Source organism: Notolabrus celidotus, chromosome 18 (genome assembly GCF_009762535.1).
Source record: "Notolabrus celidotus isolate fNotCel1 chromosome 18, fNotCel1.pri, whole genome shotgun sequence".
Lineage (NCBI taxonomy): Eukaryota > Metazoa > Chordata > Actinopteri > Labriformes > Labridae > Notolabrus > Notolabrus celidotus.
The window spans coordinates 18,773,330-18,793,220 of record NC_048289.1 but is presented as its reverse complement, the minus strand read 5'-3'; the positions used below and the strand labels follow the sequence as shown (position 1 = coordinate 18,793,220).

The 19,891-nt window shown below is 39.2% G+C and overlaps 1 protein-coding gene across 1 annotated transcript in view; it reads left to right on the top strand.

The window, feature by feature from the left end:
- LOC117829631 (potassium voltage-gated channel subfamily H member 4-like) overlaps nucleotides 1-19,891 on the top strand; it is a 51,575-nt gene that overhangs the window by 13,242 nt on the left and 18,442 nt on the right. The window contains exons 3-8 of the mRNA XM_034707212.1: nucleotides 1,106-1,339; nucleotides 4,366-4,497; nucleotides 4,914-5,047; nucleotides 14,654-14,894; nucleotides 17,735-17,892; nucleotides 18,248-18,449. Coding sequence (XP_034563103.1) covers nucleotides 1,106-1,339; nucleotides 4,366-4,497; nucleotides 4,914-5,047; nucleotides 14,654-14,894; nucleotides 17,735-17,892; nucleotides 18,248-18,449 — 1,101 coding nt within the window. The remainder of the gene's footprint in view (nucleotides 1-1,105; nucleotides 1,340-4,365; nucleotides 4,498-4,913; nucleotides 5,048-14,653; nucleotides 14,895-17,734; nucleotides 17,893-18,247; nucleotides 18,450-19,891) is intronic.

Here is a 19,891-nt window from a genome sequence, read left to right as displayed (position 1 = left end):
ACAGCATGGGTGGAGTGCAATATCCTCATCATATAATTCTGCACACTTGATTAATATTCCAGCACTTTAATTTGACATTTGGATGTATGGATCTCATGAGATAGATCTCCACAAGGTCAATGAATCACAATGCATTTCCCCTTCTAATAACAGCACCTTATATGAACATACAATGTGTGCGCAGTGGAAAAATTAGAATGAGGGGCGATGACACCCGCTGTTTTTTATTGGATTTTGAAATGAGTTTTAAAGCATATATGATGCTGTTTTCATGCATTATATAAGGAACTTTGCTTGAAATATATATGGTTATTTTTTCATTACATGGAAGTGAATTGATGTTCAAGGAATGTGGATAAAGTTGAAGGATCAAGTGAATTATTCGCTCAAAGGGAACATTATCTAAAAGTTATGCTGCTTTAAGTTTAAAGTTGCACTCTGAAGTCTAAAATTCATTACTTGCTATGAGATGTTGAACTGCATCAGAGCACATGAGGTCATTCTTAATCTCCTTCTTCTTCTCATTCATTCAGTTTCATGTCTATATTTGTATTCCCCTGGCTTTTTTCTGCTTTCGTGCTCTCTACATATTATGCAACTGCTTATTGAAATTCTACAGTCTGGACCTTTATCACAGTTATGTCATTCAATCCGATAGCACAGGGTTACGTGGGAATCAATCACTAACCTTTGTGCTCTTAAAACTGAAGTCAGCTGCTTTTTTTTATTTGATATCTTCCGTTTGCAGGCCGGCCTCTCTAGTCTCTTAACTTCAGTAGTCCTGAATGCCACCAGTAGTAGGAATCAAACAATCACACCCAGGGATATTCATTTTAGCCCCTATTTGAGTCCACACCAAAGCCTGATTCATGTTTACTTTGAACTTGTAAAGCACTTCTGAGGTAAACCTGCAGAGCTTTGACATGAGTTCAAAGACTTGAACCAACTTTGATTCTGATGCAAATAACAAATATGAACCAAGCTTTCCTCATTTGTTCCTCACAGAAAGATTGAAGGAAAACAGCCTTTAAACACTTCATTTTGAGCTTCATCCCATATTTTCCTCCTCTTCTGATGATTTTTCATCTCCCTCCTTTTTTCACAGACAGTAACTTCTTGTTGGGTAACGCCCAGGGACACCGTGGCTACCCTATTGTCTATTGCTCGGACGGCTTCTGCGAGCTGAGTGGCTTCACCAGAACCGAGGTGATGCAAAAGAACTGCAGCTGTCGCTTCCTGTACGGCCACGACACCAGTGAGCATGTGGCCCAGCAGATGGAGAAGGCTCTGGAGGGCCGAGAGGAGTACCAGGCTGAGGTGCACTTTTACAAGAAGAACGGTGGGTGTGCAAGAAAGTGGACAACTTGTTGATCACAGCATTTAGAGGCAAAAAGGTCATGAGGAAATTAAAGTCCTCATCACCTTGTTGTCTTTTTGTTCAGTTGATCAAACCGTTCTATTAACCTAAAAACAACAAGAAATGTTACTTGATCGAATTCTGGTTTGATCTTCTGTTCAGTTTTAGGACTGAAATGTGAATTGAGGGGTGTTTTTTTCACATTATGAAGCACACATCTATTTTTAGATGAGAGCTGGGTTGAATTATGAATCTCTAGAGTGATGCAGAATTTTAAACACAGCAGGTCAACGGTGCAATACGTGCTCTTTATAATTTATACAAAACCCTGAGATGTAGGGAAAACTTCAGTCGAGGGGTTCTGCATTAGATATAGCGCCTCAATAACGAGCTTAAAGTCAGACCCCAATTCATATATTTTCAAAGCAAATCATACGCTCTTGATGTATAATACAGACCAAAGTTCTGTATAGTCTGTCTCTGTATTTGCGTGCACTACAGCAGCATACATCCTGATTTAACTAATTCCCTCTAACTTCTAGCTAATCCTTCTGACAAAGTCGTAGGCCCAAACTACCATGTCATGCATGAAAAGAGAACATACAACACTGTTTGAGCCTCTCTGACTATTAAGTGGCACACAGGATTATGTTTCCCTTTAACAGAGACCCAAACCTGCAGCTTCAGAGTTAAGAATGACTAATTAAGCTTTAGGATTGCTACACCCATACCATGACAGGAAAATACTTATTTTAGTTTTCACAGTGCAGAAGTAGAGAAGTCAAATGTAAGCATTACAACAACTTAACATTTCACTCTTGACCTTGTCCAGGAATTCCCTCACAACAAATGTTGAACTACAGATCTGTTTAGAATGTATTAAATATCCTATCTGACTTTACTGAATGAATGATTAACACCTAATTAATGTTTCACAGAGCAGAGAAAGCACAGTTTTTACGTTTTACACCACCTATTTTTAAGAAAAACATCCACGGTCATACAATTTCATGTCCCGTTTTACCTAAGGCATGAAAACACAACAGCCATTCAATATGTTTATACATCTTATCAAAACTGAGATTGGGAATAACATTGTGGATCTGAAGGTGTCTACTATACAAAAACGAAAAGTGAAGCCAAAGTACCACCTCAAAGGGTGCTTGGGCAGAATCATCTGGCTGTTCGAGCCCCCCCCCCAATCAAAACACACAACTTGCTGGTGATACGTCAACCTCAAGGCCAAATTCCACCAGATCCGTGTCTGTCTCCGATCCATCACGGCACCGGATCTGATAGGTTTCTATTCTAGTAAATCTGTTAACCCCCACTGGATCCGCTCCGTTGCGTTCTGGCTGCGTTCCGAAAATGCAACCGGTGGGTGTTGATGGACGAGAGCACGGAGCCGGACCGCAGCGGATCGGAGACGGACCGGACACGGATCTGGTGGAAGTCCCATGTCAGATTCTTGTGTTGGAGTGACGCTGACACTTTTCTCTCGCCGTTCCTCCTCTTGTGGTTAATCAGTCATCTTTTTAACATGAAATAAGTAATTGAAACTAAGTTTCTCAGAAAAATTAACACTTGGATGTAATGTAAACAGTATGATAGGAAGTAACTGCTGTGACAGAAACCATATGCAAAAATTAACTTTAATTTAGGAGTATTTCAATTTTGTAGTTTGGCCCATGTTCCATCTGTTTACATGAGGGAGGCGGAGTTTATGACCTTTACTGCAGCCAGTCTTTAGGGGGAGCTCTAAACATTTTGACTTCTTCTTCTAGTCTTTATCTTCTCTTTCTATTATGTTTTTCTCTTTTCTCGTTCTTGGCAATCCCTACCCTAACAGTCTATTCTCTTGTTTTGTTTTGTTTATTTTGTGATGGTCATTTAGATTCCAACCCTTTTTTTCTTTTTTTTTGTGTACTGTAGGTTATACCTGATAACTTTATTTGGTTATTGCTCTCAAAATCTACTGTTTGTTTTTCTTTAATGTTCATAAGATAAGATAAGATACTCCTTTATTCGTCCCACAACGGGAAAATTCATGGAGTTACAGCAGCAAAACAAATAGGTGTACAGTACATGAATTTCACAAGAATATAAAGATTAAAAAAAAAAAAAAAAAAAAGTTCATCAAAGATGACAGCTTGGCCATAATTCTCCTGTCAGCCACCACCTCCACAGGGTCCAATTCTGTTCAATGTCAAGCACTTTTATATCTTTGCACTGTTGCACGTAAAATAAAAAAATAGAAATAATAAAAAAAACTATTTTGGCTTCTTAGTCCATGAACTCAATGAAGTCAATGTGTATGAACATTAAAAATGTTTAACACTGTCCTCACTGCTAGATCCTAAACTACCATCTATCTATACATAAAATAATATTTTTCAGGTTCAATCTACACACACATGCACACAGCAAGACCATTCTCACGTTGTCACACCCTTAGCCTTGTGCAAAAATTTGACAAGCCACATTCCTCCTGTCTCTCCTTGTCTATGCCACACACACACACACACACACAGACACACACACACACACACACACACACACACACACACACACACTCACACACACACACACACACACACACACACACACACACACACACACACACACACACACACACACTCACACACTCACATGCATGAATAGATACAGAAGCCCACTTGGGATACTATAGAAGATGTGAAACATCTGTTTTGCAGCAGAGCACAGTTTCTGCTAATGAGAGTGCCGGGTTATGGCAGGGTCTTGGATCTATGGTGCTACTTTGCCGCCAGACTTGTCATATCCAACACCCAAACCCTCTCAGTTGCTTGTTTTTTTCGCATAATCCTTCCATATATGACCCCAAATCGAGCCTGAGGTCTATTAATAGAAAGTCTGTGCTGTTACTTGACATGTATCCACTTCTTAGACAAGTTGGAGGCTGACATGATGAGGGTAAATCACATGCTTTTTGACTTTTCTTTTAAGGAACATGTCTGTTTCCGTTCCAGGTGTGGCCTTCTGGTGTCTGTTAGACATTGTGCCCATCAAGAATGAAAAGGGAGAAATGGTCCTCTTCCTCTTCTCATTCAAAGACATCACTGATACCCATGGAAAGGGGCACCACAACAGCAAGAAAGACGGTAGGTTCAAGCCATGTTTACAAGAAAAAGTGTCCCGTTATTTGCTAACTTGGAGGATGATTTACGAGCAGGCCATCCTCTGGCCCCAGGCGCTCGTTTTCTCCACGCGCTCCTGTTCATCACTGTCACATTCTGCCCAGCAGTTTTGTTTGGGCCTGCATTAGTTCACTGAACTCCAACAATGTTTTTGCAATGGGGAGTTTGATTTGGGCAGTGGTGAGTTCTCAAGTGGAACCTGGGCACAGTCACAAACACCCAGCACCATGCCAGGGGGAATAAACTGCCTATTTGTTATGATGCGAAGGAATGACAGCCAAAGTTATCTAAGAAGTTGTGTTTTTTTTGGTCCTTCTAAAACAGAAATTAGAATCAACATAAAAACTTTGTGGCTTAATTTACACGTATTTGTGTGACAGGTTCAGAGGACAAGAGGCGCAGGAGGAAGAGCAGCTCTCACTTCAGCGAGGCCAGGAAGAGAGGGCGCACCATGTTGTACCATCTGACCAGACAGTTCTCACGGGGAGGCAAAGGAGAGGTCAACCTCGGCCGTGTGAGTACTTTCACCACTCTCACATCCTTCCTGGCTGGTAAGCTATTTTTATTTGTGACCTGACATGAACTTAAAGGGAAAAAATGCAGCATATGTTGCAGTTTTTTTCATGGAGTGTTTGGCGCCTTTAAAATAGAACATACCAAGGTTACAAAGTGAGGATAGCTTAGACATTTCAGACGTGCCAACACCTTGACATTATGTTCCCTTCCCCTAACCATAACACTAACCTCTCCACCTGTTGTTGTGTGTAACGCCTCTACAGAGCGTAACGTGTAATCTGTATGGATGGATCTTTATGGATAAAGTATGAATTTCTTCTTTTTTGATCTTTTCCATTGAAGTGTCATCCACCTACCTCGTGAGGCTATTCCCTGTGGTGATATTGACCCCCACTGTGGCCAATTTTATTGCCACTTGTCATATTTCGACTGAACAAAGACCTTTTTGGCCCTGAAGAATAACTTACACCCCAAGAAAATGTTATTCATGAGAATCAGCTCATGTTCTGCTCTGTGACACGCAGGAGAAGAGTTTTTCTAGAGACGTGCCATTCTCAGATAATCCTACAAACCCCCTGCTCCCTGCAGAGGCTCAGCTATATTAACCAGGTCTGCTCTCAAACCTGTGCTTTACTGTGTGCCCTTCTTCATGGGGCTCAAAGTAATTTAGATTTTTCCAGGTATGAATCAGAATGGAAAGATATTTTGACACAATGTAAGTGCAAGGGTGATTCAGAAGGCTGTTTTTAGAATTAGGAATGAAAACTGTGGGGAATTAAAGGTTGGTTTATATTTTCTTAAGAGATTAATTTAAACGCCCTTGTTTGTTTTACCACTAAAACTAAAAAAATATTTTTTAAGCTATTGAGTAGCTATTTAGCTAGTGGTAGTCCTGCTACCTGGCACCAGATTCCTTTCTCCAATGCTGAATTAAAACTGCTCTGTTGAAGATTATCAACCATATGATTAGATTAGATTAGATTAAATTAGAGAACTTTATTGATCCCCTGTGGGGGAAATTCATATGCCACAAGGGTCTGTTCACAGAATCAACAACAATAAGACAGTACAGTCACAAAAACACAACAAATTAACAAATAACACAGTCACACAATTTGAGGCCTAATTAACAGCTCCGAAAGAGCTTCTCAGTCCATTGAAAACACTGTGCAGGGGATCACCTTCGAAGATCAGAACAGTGTTCAATTTAGTCCCAGTAAATAACCTGGTGCAATTTTATCCGTGCAATAACATACCTATCTATTTATCAGATAGAAGTATACATAGTGTGTATACATCCGCAATAGTTGCCATATTTTATTCAATTTTATTCAATTTTACCTTTATCATTGCTATTATTGTTGTTATTATATTTTTAACTATGTTAGTACATTATTGTTTTCCCCTGTCCCGTGTTGTAAGCTGCTGTAACAAAAGAATTTCCCCCGGTTAATGTCAAACGATCGTAGTTTCCTCAGGAAGACAAGAGGGAGAGGGCGTTAGGACGACATATTTCATTGGAAATGTAAAAAGGAAAGCAATTTAGTCCTTAATTACAAACAAATGGTAAAAATGATTGTATTTAAGTGTTTTTAATGCCCAAATGACTTTACCTTTACTTTTAAAACAACAGTGACAGACATGATAGTATAATGATTAATGACTTATTTGGGGTGGTGAAATAAAGCTTTATTCTTAATTTGTCGGGTTGTAAAGAACTGTGAGTGTTACTTAAGGAAGTTTTAAGAGGGAAAAATTCTGCAATTAGTAAAATGGTCCCTTTGGATCTGGGGAACTTTTCTGTGACACTTACAGGCTAATTGGTGAAATTATTAAGCTCAAAAGTACCCAATAATACACCAAGTCCCATGTTTTCCCTCAGTTGAAATTGAATATCAGGCATATAGTTGTTTGACAACACAGTCATAAATCCCTTTCCCCCAGTTTGCAAATCCACCTGCTTCCCTGCTTCCCTGCTTCCACCTTCTTACAGATGGCACTATGCACTCACACCACACACACCTGTTCCAGTGTTGCACACACATGCACTCTCTCAAAAAATAAATAAATAAAAAGGAAAAACATTCACACATGTACCACAGACCGTGAATGATGGCTTGCCCTCCCAGAAGAGCGGAGACGAACATATGGCCAAACGTCAACACAGTCAGAATCTGAGGCAAAATATTTATCATTCAAATTTTATTCAAGTACTCTGCAAGAGGTTGTATTGTCACATGAACACAGTGTCTCTCACATGGAAATGCATTAATAAGGGGAAAGGAACCTAAGCCACCAACCTACTGGACATAAAACTCACAGCAATTGTTGTTCCATGCAGAAGAGGAAATACAAAACGGCTCTTTTTCCTAATTTATTTGTAGCCTTAGGGAATGTTAGCAGCATAGTGCAGTACCATACCAGCAGCACCCATTTAGAACAAACCTGTGATAATGTAACGTTATTAAAAATGAATGCAGCCTGCTTGTTTTAGGATGCAAAACATTTAAATGTACTGTGCAGAATATAAATCAGATGTATTCTGTGAGGTGTTGTTTTGTTTTTCTGGGTCTTTGACAGCTTACCCATCTGTGCTATGTGATTCCCTCAGTTGAAAATCTTTATCTTGCAAACCTGTCACCTGTGTCAAAAAGATATAACACAGCTTGAAGGAGAGAATGAGATACAAAGCAGTAATGACATGCAACACATTCAAAGCAGGAGGTGTAAGTGTTGACTTGTGTGTGTGCTCTGGTATTCACAGTCATTAATCTCTGCAATGTGACTTAGTAAACATGAAAACATCAGGGTCACTTGTTCACACGACATACATTTCAGAGATTATTTATTAAGACAGGAATACGTACAAACATTTTCATGATATTATGAATGCTTAACTGTCAGCTCTCCCAAAACAAAAAAACTTCCCAAAGTGCATGGCATCAGTTTTTGGCACATTCACTGAAGTAGCTAAAAACGAGATGCTGTTTCTCTCTTCCAGCTTTTAAATATCAAAAATTTAAATATAATATACAATAAAATATAGCTTTATTTATATAGCACCTTTCATACAAGTCAAATGCAACCCAAAGTGCTTTACAGCGATTGAAAACAAGAAAGAAGCAGAAATAAAATAATGGCAAAACATATTTAAAATAAAATAAAATAAAATAAAATAAAATAAAATAAAATAAAATAAAATAAAATAAAATAAAATAAAATAAAATAATAATAATAATAATAATAATAATAATGGATTTTAAAATAGAGACTAAAATAGAGACTAATACACACCAACAACAATAAAATTAAGAATATAAATAGTTAAAATAAATAAATTTAAAAAAGGTAAGGATAAGAGTTGAAAATAAAATGAAGGCTAAAAATGTCAATAAAACTGAGTAGATAAATTAAAATAAATAAATGAATGAATAAATAAATAAAAATAAAGTAAGATAAAAATTTAAAATTAGTAGAATAATAAAGCAACATTTAAATCAATATAACAGTAAAAAGTAAGTCATTAAATTGTTACACCCTACATAAAAGCAAGACTGAATATGTTTTATTTTACGTTTAAAAGTCTCAGTTTCTCCAACAGCTTCCCTCAGATCCTGTATTTTTTTTTAATAAATACAGAATAATATAAAGCGGCAGTCATAAAACAATAGCCTTCACCTACATACACTAACAGTAAACTTTTCTAGCTTGTTAAAAAGGACATACAGTAAAAAAATCTCTAAAATTTTAGGGGTGCTGGGATTCAATTTAGAGGTGCTTCAGCACCCCCAAAAATGGGCTAGAAACGCCTATGAGGGTTACCATATGTTTCTTTTATGATTCCAATCCATTTCTCTTTTGCTGTGTCACAGACTTTCCCAAAAAGTGTTATACTTTTCTTTCACAAATGTGGGAATGAAATTGCATTAAAATGTACAAAACAGTGCACTTTATCTTGCCTTGCCGGGAAGCTCTCTGGGTGCTCAGCACCCCTAAACATCTGATCCTAGAATCTCCCCTGCTATAAACTCTTGTAAATACAGCAGACTGCAATCTGCAGATCCTAGATCAGATAAAATGACAGTGGCAGATATGTGCCAATCACATCGCCTGTCATCCAATCACAGAGGATTTTCTCTCTGATGGCAATTAAATGGTCAGACTTAAGAAACAGATGCAGCACAGAGCTGATCAAAACTTCAAATATCTGTAAACTGTGACTTGTCATGTAAGGACTTTTCTCTGGCTGTGCAAAAGGACAAAAGACTGCTTGAGTCAGTCAAGAGCAGCAAAAAGTATCCATGGAAAAAGTACATTTAGTGAGTCATACTCCTCTTTTGCATTTCATTTTTCTTTTGCCTGTTTTTTGATGTAAAGAGCCAAACTGTGGTTTCTTTGAGGTTCATTCAGATAAGATAAGATAAGATAAGATATTACTTTATTCATCCCCCGGGGGGGAAATTCAGTTGTTACAGCAACACAGACATTAGTACAATCAAGAAGAAGTTTCAATAAGTAAAATAAAATAAGTAAAAATAAAAATAGATAAATAAAGACAGAATACAATTTAGATATATACAATGTTACAAATACAATTTAGATTAAATAGCACAAATTACAGGCAGCACAAAAAATGTTTTAGTAGTGACAGGTTGACACGGTGTGATTATGGTTGGTAATGACAGATTAAGCAATAAAATAAATATGGGTATGTAATATGACCGTAAATCATATGAGGTTACGTAATGATACAGTAAGGATTAGAGGGAATATACATACTTTCTGCATTTCCAGTTGAATCCGAATATGGATATACGCTGAATTCCCACATCATGCTCACACCACCATGGCACCGTGCACCTGTCCCTTATTTAGTAGTGAGAAAGTTGGCAACCCTAAGCACACATCCAATGAGACTTACAAGGCAAGTGGGATTAAACAATATGTAAAGTTAATTGCTGCTGCTGGATAATTGGCCAAGTCATTTGCATTCACACAATTATTTCACATTATTAAGAATTCAGAAAAACCTCTGGTAAAGCTATATACTAATCTCTCAACCCCATCCTCTTTAGTTTTAAGCTTCAACCAGCCCTTTTTTTTCTTTCTTCTGCTTTTACACGTTTTCACTCCCTCTCCATCTGTCACTCTAACCTCATCTCCTTTTGGTTTCATCCCTCTGGATCCTGCTGTCTCTCCTCATACTGACTGTATGTCGCTCTGCAGCCCCCCATTTTCCTTTACTTCAAATGATCTGTCCCTTTCTGCTGTGGATCAGACCCCAACTTTAAATCTTCACATTTAATTGCAATCAGAACTAGCAGTCATGATACTGAATATAAAGTCTAGCAGTTTCACGACTATGATGAATTACATTACATGCACTGCAAAAGCAAAAAAATCTTACCAAGTGATATTGTCTCATTTTTTGTCAAAATGTCTTATCACACTTGATTTAAGGTAAATTTACTTAACAAGTAACATTTGAGCAAGGTAGAGGGACTTGTTTTAAGACAATGCATCTTAAATATCTTGTTAAGTCAATCTTAACAATCTTGAAAATGATCTTGTTTTGAGTTGTAATTTAGAAGGAACAAGGTTTATTTTACATTTCATACATATTTCAAGCTGAGATCTTATTTGTAGAAGACGGATAATCTTGATTTAAAAGACAAACCCTTTACTTGATTTAAGTAAATGCATTTTATTGGAGAATCTATCAGAAAACAGCTCCATTGATGAAAGAAAGAAAGAAAGAAAGAAAGAAAGAAAGAAAGAAAGAAAGAAAGAAAGAAAGATAGGAAAGAAAGAAAGAAAGAAAGAAAGAAAGAAAGAAAGAAAGAAAGAAAGAAAGAAAGAAAGAAAGAAAGAAGCTTTAAAATACTGGTCAAATATTGCTTAAAATAAGTTTTCCCTGCTAATTTTAAGATCACAGTTTTCTAAATATTACGTCTTATTTTAAGAAATCTTACCAAGCAAATTTTCACTTGTTCTATTGGCAGATTGTTTTGCTTATTTCAAGTTGCAAGTACCTTGAAATAAGTTATTTTTTTCTTGCTTTTAGAGGGGCATTTTTTCCAGTGTGAAACCACTGTATATAAGACTATACATCATAAGTTTCACCCCTAAAATTCCATCTGCATCTGAAATAACATCTAAGTAAGAACACCTATGATAATACAACACCATCGAGGGTAATGTTTTCACTTGCCTATAATACCTGAGTAATGCCTTTCTGAAAATACCCCTGAGATTTGAAATGTAGAAATGTCTTTCCAGGAGACTATTTTTACAATCTGCCATTCCTCCCTAACTTAAGTAATAGCTCAAAATCACTTCCTCCCACTATGACTATATTCTCCCCGTTCTGGTTTCCTTCCTCTCAGTCTGTCTCTCCCTCCATCTCTGTCCCTTTCTCTCTGTCTCTCAGTAGAAGCTCACTAACAATGTGTTCATGCTCCTCCACTCTCAGGCCAGCCACATCTAACCTAACAGGAGATCTTAAATTAGGAGCACAGCCATAAAGACATGGACAAAGACAGAGACTTGAGGTAGAAAGGAAAAAATCTACCAACAGAAAATCTGTTGACTGATTAAAGAAGTTCTCGCAGCACTTTGTGTACCCCAGAGGTCGCATACTTTTTTAGACCGATCTGCCACACACCACATCTCTCTCAATAACATCCCCAGTTTGAAATCTTTCTCCTAACTGAGTTGTTTTGAGGCTGTCAGCCCATGAGTGTATTAGCTGCTGTAACCGATCCAAAGCACACTGACAGGAAGCTTTGACTTGATTTCAAGCAATTCCCAGTAGAGAGCGACTATTGCCTCTCTTCACTTTGATGCTCCGTGTCAAAGAGCTGTTGAGGAGAAAAATAGTGCAATCTGGAGGTGGGTTTTTTTCAAAGCTTGGCTGCTGTACTTCTCTGCTTGACTGGTAAATAAAGAGCTAGTAGTCCTTGACCTGAGCTTTTTCCCCATTTTATTATATGAATGCTCTTTCTTTATTAATGCCACTTAGTCCTGGAGAAAGGTACTTTGTTAAAGTTTGCAGATGGCCTTGCAACTTCTGTTAAGTGTAGTCCTTCAAATGTAACTTGATATACAGAGTGAAATGAGAGTGGCTGACTGATTGTGTGTGCGTGCGTGTGCGTGCATGTGCGTGCTCAAAAGTAATCCTCCATATAAAAAAAAGGTCAAGGATATGAATTTCAGGCTGAAGATTCTTGTCCAGTAACTCTGTAAGCACCCACTTCTCCATCAGAAACAGGCTTGTCCCGCTTGACTCAGCTCAGGTTAGTGCTGAATGCAGATAAATCACCATCTCACCTTCCCAGGTTGTCTACTGCTCATGGGGTTAAAATTGAAATGGTCAAGTCTTATAAATACTTAGGCATTCTGCTTGATGAGAACCTGTCCCTTAAACTGCACATTGATAAACTCGTTTCGAAGTTGAAGCTGAAATTGGGCTTCTTTTTTAGAAATAAATCATGTTTTTCATTGAAAGTCAGAAAACATTTGATCACCACAACTTTTTTACCTTTGTTGGACTATGGAGACCTGCTTTTTATGAATGCTCCTGATCAGTTTTTAAAGAAATTAGATCCTGTATATCACTGTGCTTTGCGTTTTATTACCAGTTGCAGCTATCATGTACATCACTGTTCCTTATACGCTGTCGCACACTGTCCATCTTTGTACGGCCGTAGACTCTCTCACTGGCTAATTTTTTTTTTGTGAATCTATTCTTGGACTTCTCCCTAAATATTTGTGTGTACACATGTGTAGAAACCTCAGCCGATATGGCCTGCGCTCTCAGGACATCATACAGTTGCAGGTCCTGAGAGTCAGAACTGAACTTGGCAAAAAGGCTTTTAAATTTTCAGCCCTGTTTACCTGGAATGATGTGGAGAAGGACTTGATCCTGACACATCTTGTAACTCTGGGGGAATTCAAGTCAATCATTAAAGACAGAGAAACAGGCTCCATTGGATCTTGTCTTTGCACTCTGTAATCATGTAACCATGTGAACTGTGACCATATTCTATTTGTGTTGTTTTGTGTGCTTGTTGTGTGTTGTAACCTATTTTGTGCTGCCGTCTTGGTTAGGTCACTCTTGAAAAAGAGGTTTTAAATCTCAATGAGTCTCTTACCTGGTTAAAGAAAGAAAGAAGGAAAGAAAGAAGGCTTTTAGCAGCCCTCAATTCAAACCCAAAGCATGCTGGGAAATGTAGTCTGAATGGTAAGCTCTGGGCCACAGTGTGAAATAATGAAGTGTGAACACCAGCTGTGGCTGTGTGGCATGCCGTCCCATGTGCCCCTGCTGTGGCTGAGCTTTTCTTTTCTAATCATTCGGATGTGCCCGGCTGACCGCATCTAGTGCTGGAGGTCGGGTAGGCGTTTTGACCTCTGTGATGTAAGGCAAATTAAAAAAAAAAAAAAAAAACAGTCACAGCAACAGCTTTTGCTGACAGTGTAGCCACCATTGAAGTGGTCACAGCTGTTTGTATCAGTCAGCAGGGTCGTGTCTTCTCGATTTCCAAACATCATTAAATCCTCAAAACACATTGATTGATGTCAAGCGGCCATAAATCGATGGAGTTTTGAAAATGTCTCACTGGGAACAATGTGAACAATCTGCCTTTTGCTTTGTTTTGATATCTCTCATTCTCAAACAAGAAGAGGTAGCGCAAGGTCTTCCAATTATTCAAAATAGACAGTCAAAGAGATCTTAGGCTGTGTCTTCATTAAACAGCCTCCTTGTGTTTTGCCCACACCTGTTTGTGAAGTGAGCACATTGTTCTTGGATGGATTGCTTCTCATTTATCTCCCCCCCTTTCCTGTTCCCTTCCCACTTCTCCTCCTGTCTCACAGTTAAGGCTATTATGTGCCAAGTGCATGGCCTCATTTGGAGAGCTGCAGCCTCATTATGTTCAGAATGGACTCCCCAAAACCCATCAGAAAAAGGCAATTCATACTCCCTGCGATTGGATTTTTCCCTATAAAAAATTAAATGAGTGGAATAAATAGGCATGACTTTCAAAAATAAAAGCACTGAATGGTTCTGGTGCTCCTCATTTCAGAGTAACGGCTCAGGTGATGTTACACCTGAGACCTTAAGCACTAATGGGGGTTTGGAGGAATGAAGAAAAGCTAAGGGCAAGTCATGTATGAAATTATAAGCAGTCATTGTTGATGCTACGTTTTCCCCCTCACTGACCAACACCTTATCTCTGTCAGTTTGTTTTATTAATGCACAGCCATTATGAAGGTTTATGAAGACTACATGAGGCTGTCACAAACAGATAACCAGCTGCATCACCATGTCTGTTTCACTTGAGCTGCCTAGGTGCGAAATCATGAGCGGTCAGAGTGCATTCGAGGGCTCTGACATTTAAACTGTAAAATCCTGACACTGCCCCGCTCATCTGATTACCATTTATTTCCACAGCACTCCACCTCATGACCATCTGCTTATCAAGTTATTCATTTATGCAGCTCCTCTAATGAGCTTTTGTATCTGTATCGACAAGAGCAGGAAACTCAAGAGGCTGTTAGTGTGTGTATGTTAAAGAACAACATGTGTTTACCTGTTCTCTCACAGGGCATGATGGACAAGCCTTCCATACCAGAGTACAAGGTGGCAGCAGTGCAGAAGTCCCGCTTTATCCTGCTCCACTACAGTGTCTCCAAAGCCCTTTGGGACTGGCTCATCCTTCTTGCCACCTTCTACGTGGCTGTCACAGTGCCCTACAACGTCAGCTTCACACCGTATGAGGATACAGTCTCGGCTGCTCGCTCCACCATCGTCAGTGACATAGCTGTGGAGATGCTCTTTATTGTTGGTAAGTGTGTGTGAAGTACCAGGCCCTGGATATGCTACTAAATCAAGTAATAACTGGGTTCAAAATTGTGGCTCTCTCATCATCAAGCTTACTTTCAGAGTCCAGTCTAATCCAATCCACTCAACAGACCTCTTCAAATGTATATCCTTCTAAGATTTCCTCCAGACATCCTTTCTTTTACTTGTTCCCATTGCTACCAAGGGCAACAGGGCAACAACCCATGCATCCATTTCCCTTGAAAATACCCTAGTTCTAAGCAACCTGTTTTTTTGTAGTCCCTTCAGGACCTACTGGATCTCTTTGGGAATCTTACTGGTTGTTAATGCCTGGTTAACCTCCAAGGGAAAGCACCCACGGGATGAGTTTGTGTAGCTGAACTACAGATACAATACAGTTTGATATTCATGGGCTACACTTCAGCATACTCCTCTTAGTGTGTATGTGTACTGAGTGCATTTGAGGTTCCATCAAATTGCTAAATGCCTTAACTTTGTTGGAACAGGGTGTGTTTTTTTAATTATGGATTCTCTTTTGAAAAGATGCTGCTGTGTGTGCTCTCTAAAACATCTAAATCTATCCTTTTTTCTTCCTACTGTTTTGTAACTTCTCAAAACTGAGCTTGAAACTGAGTGATGAGCCATCATCTCAGCTAATATTGACAGCATGGATGACAGATGAGGGTTTGTTTCGCCAGGCTGCACACACATACACACACACACACACACACACACACACACACACACACACACACACACACACACACACACACATGGAAGCCTGCCTGATCGGGTGCTTGTCACACTCTGACACAGAGGTTAAATGACTTCTCTGGGAAACGTGCCGATTCTTGAAAACAATGACATATTCCAGCTGACTAATTTTTTCACCTCAGTCGGACTAAGCCTCACCTTTAACTCCTTATATATCAATTTATTAAAATGTATAGCAATTTACTTCTACAAAAGATCTGAGGCACTAACAGGGTCTTTAAACTAAAAGCCATTATTTTTCAGGGTCAAGGGGCCTATGCATTTCAGCCATTAAGGCCGTCATCAGTGCAGGTACACAGTGTTTGCCCAGCTGCTTCCTAAGAAGGATAACGAGCTGTTACATGTTCTGTATGGTCACATGATCAGTAAGTTAACTTCTAAGATAGACACATTGAAGCACTTATTACTAAATATTTACTAAATCAACTTGGATCCCTACTCTGAAGAGCACAAGAGAAACACCTTTTTTCTACAGGTTTCACACCCAAGCAGCACTCCATGCTTCTGTTTTTGACTTCAAGTGGAAGTGGAAGACATCACAATGTGGCGTGAAGCTAGATGGGTTTTTTTTTAAATGTCAAACAAAAACAAATGTTATACATAGTTCCTAAAAAAACATTTATTATTAGTCAAATTACATATTACATATTCACAAATCACATTTTGTGTCTAATATTCCTGCTTTCAGTGCAGTTATTAACTACTGTGAACTGCTGACTATCACAACAAATATATCTATGTGTTATCTTTGTTTGCAGCCAGTTTCAAAATTTAAGAAAGATAGATAAAATCAAAGGAATTGACTTTTGAACTCTCCTTTTAAACCCTTCCTAGAATTTGTGACTATTCCAAAGGGAGTAACCATAGACTGTATAAAATGGACGTAGTATCCGTGACGTCACCCATCTGTTCCTGAGCGCTGTTTTGAGGCCAATCGAAGGCGGCAGCCATATTGGAAATGCGGAACTCAACCAGGCAGAGTGTGACGTAAAGGGGCGGAGTTTGAGCCTCCTAGCCAACAGCTATGTGTTCCCGACCGGGAGTCAAGTCAGTCGTGTCCGTATTTGGGCAAAAACTCGTAATCTTAATATCTTCTGAACCGTCGCGTTAGAAAAAAGTACAGAAGTACAGTGTGTGCCAATAGAGAAATTAGCTACGTAGGGCCAAGCTGTTTTTTGAACCAGGCTGTAAACATGTTTATTAATGCTGCAAAGATCGTCTTTTTTGAATTGGTGTCTATGTGGTTTCCAGTGTTTCTGCAGCCAGCCTCAAGTGTATTCTCGATGAATTGCAGTTTATAACACTTCCGCATGGGCTTCATAGTTTGAGACTGGAGGTTGTCGCTTGGGAGTGAATAACAGCAGTGCTACAGTGTAACTCTTTTGGCAAGCTTCTTCTTCTTAATCAAACATACTTTGTGAAGGTCAGGAGCAAGCGGCAACCTCCGGTCTCAAAATATGAAGCCCATGTGGAAGTGTTATAAACTGCAGTTCATTGAGTGTCCGCTTGAGGCTGGCTGCAGAAACACCGGAAACCACATAGACCCCAATTTAAAAAAAAAAAACGATCTTTGCAGCATTAATAAACATGTTTACAGCCTGGTTCAAAAAACGGCTTTGGTCTGAATAGCTGATTTCTCTATCAGCACACACTGTACAGAGGCTGCTTTTTTTTTCTAACGCGATAGTTCAGAATATATTAAGATTAAGAGCTTTGCCCAAATAAGGACATGACTGACTTGACTGACAGGTGGGAACACTGTAGCTGTTGGCTAGGAGACTCAAAGTCTGCTTCTTTACCTCACACTAGCTTGATAGCAGCTAGGATACGTTCAACATTTCCAAAATGGCTCCCGCCGACTATTGGCTTCAAACCAGCGTTCAGGAACAAATGGGTAACGTCACGGATACTACGTGTATTAATTATACAGTCTATAGTCAGGAGTAGTTGGATAGAAAACAAGTTTAGGATAGGATGCACTCTCGTTCATTCAGATTATCTAAACACTTCACTTGACCCAGTTCAATAAAAACAAACATATGAACACTGTCTTCTGACTTTGATTTACAGACATGATCCTGAACTTCCGTACCACCTATGTGAGCCAGTCCGGGCAGGTGGTGTATGAGTCACGCTCTATTTGCATTCATTACGCCACCACCTGGTTCTTTGTGGACCTGGTGGCTGCCCTGCCCTTTGACCTGCTGTATGCCTTCAACATCACAGTGGTGAGTTCAAGTCTGCAATAACATGTTCAGCCTGCATTGTTCCCCTGCCCTCTGTGACTGCTGACATAACCAACAACATAATGACTTATGAATAAAAACGACCCCTCTGAAATATATCTTGTCTTTGAAAATTACATTGTACAGGGATGCTAAAGTTAATGCTGCCCTTTGTGATGAGAATTCCAACATAGTGATTTTTTATACCAGACAGGCAAATTTATTGGAGAAAAATCACTGCTTGTCCAATCTGTTACATTCAGCTGTGTCTATTTACATCAAAGAGTGTTTACAGGCATTTGAAGATTCACATCTTAACTTCCTCTATCTGCACCCCATGCTCCCCTCTCGTCTTCAGACCTCTTTAGTCCACCTCCTGAAGACCGTGCGCCTGCTCCGCCTCCTCCGTCTGCTCCAGAAGCTGGATCGCTACTCCCAGTACAGCGCCATGGTGCTGACCTTACTGATGTCTGTGTTCGCCCTGCTTGCACACTGGATGGCCTGCATCTGGTACATGATTGGACGCAAGGAGATAGAGACCAATGACTCCTGGGATATCGGTGAGTCTGACACAGAAGTAGTTAAAGTATGAAACAAATAAACTTTTCCTTTGTCTGTAAAGGATAAATGAAAAACTCCAACTAATGTGCCATCATTTAATTATCACCCTCTGACAGAAAATACGTCTCATAAATATTTAAACTGCTAATTTCATAGCTTAGACGCAGCTCTGACTCCGCAGACTTGATTAAATCCCCATATGTTCGATGTTAGTCAGTTGCCGTTCCTGTTTAAACAGTTAAAACTTCCAACAAATAAAACCAAAGGCTAGACTCTGCCAATAAAGTGAGTAGACATTTGTTTTGTCCCCACTCAGCTATAAATAGCCTTGGCTATCCTATAGGGATGTCTAGTTCTGCTCAGTGGAGGGCTGGTGGCAAACACCATACTCTAATGAGGCCTGTCTGAAACCAGATCAAAAGCTGATAGAAAAAAATGACTGCTAGGAAGCAATGTTGTTTCTGTCACTGTTTGAAAATGGCTCAACATGGGGACCAAATTAAAAACAACACAGAATCTGGCTGTTGCTTCTTTTCTATAAATAAGTGATATCCGAGAGCTTGTCTCCAGCTTGTTTACACAAGTGTCTGAGCCTGATCAAGATATATATGTAACAACATGTAGACTTTTATTACCTTTGAAATGAATAAAAACAAACAAGTTTAATCCTGTATACCACCACAGCTTTAAATAATATATAAGAACAACAAACAGCAGCATACATACTGTGACATACAGTCAAATACAGCAAAATTGGATATCCGCTCCACTCCTTTGTGCAATATGCAATACCTTATTTGGTATTGCTTTGATACATGCAGTGTATTTGTGTATACTTGAGTGTCATTATACTCTGTCTTCAGGGAGGTTGGGTCATACCTATTAATTAAATTCGGCCTTATGTATCCCTGGAGTAGCCAATCTAATTCAAACCTACCCTGCACTGACATGCCAGCTTCCTCACACTGCTGAAAATGCTGTGACACACACAAACCCAAGCATAAGATAAGATAAGATAAGATACTCCTTTATTCGTCCCACAACGGGGAAATTCATGGAGTTACAGCAGCAAACAAGAAGGTGTACAGTACAAGAATTTCAACAAGAATATATATAGAAAATAAATGTCCATCAGAGATGACAGCTTGGCAAAAACTCTCCTGTCAGCCACCTCCTCCACAGGGTCCAGGACCGAGCTGGCCTTTTTCCCCAGTTAGTTCAGTCTTGCTCTCCTGTATCCTGTCCGCCCACAGCAGGTGAAATCCTTCAAATGTGGTATTTGTGTCCGGTGTTAGCTCTGTTAGCATGATGCTACTCTGCAAGTATTCCCTCTGGTGCTGGGTTAGCTCGTCCACCTTATCATAGAGAGATCTTACATTCCCCATAACGGTGGGTGGAAGGACAGGTCGATGTCGTCTTTTTTTAGCTTGCACCTCAGTAC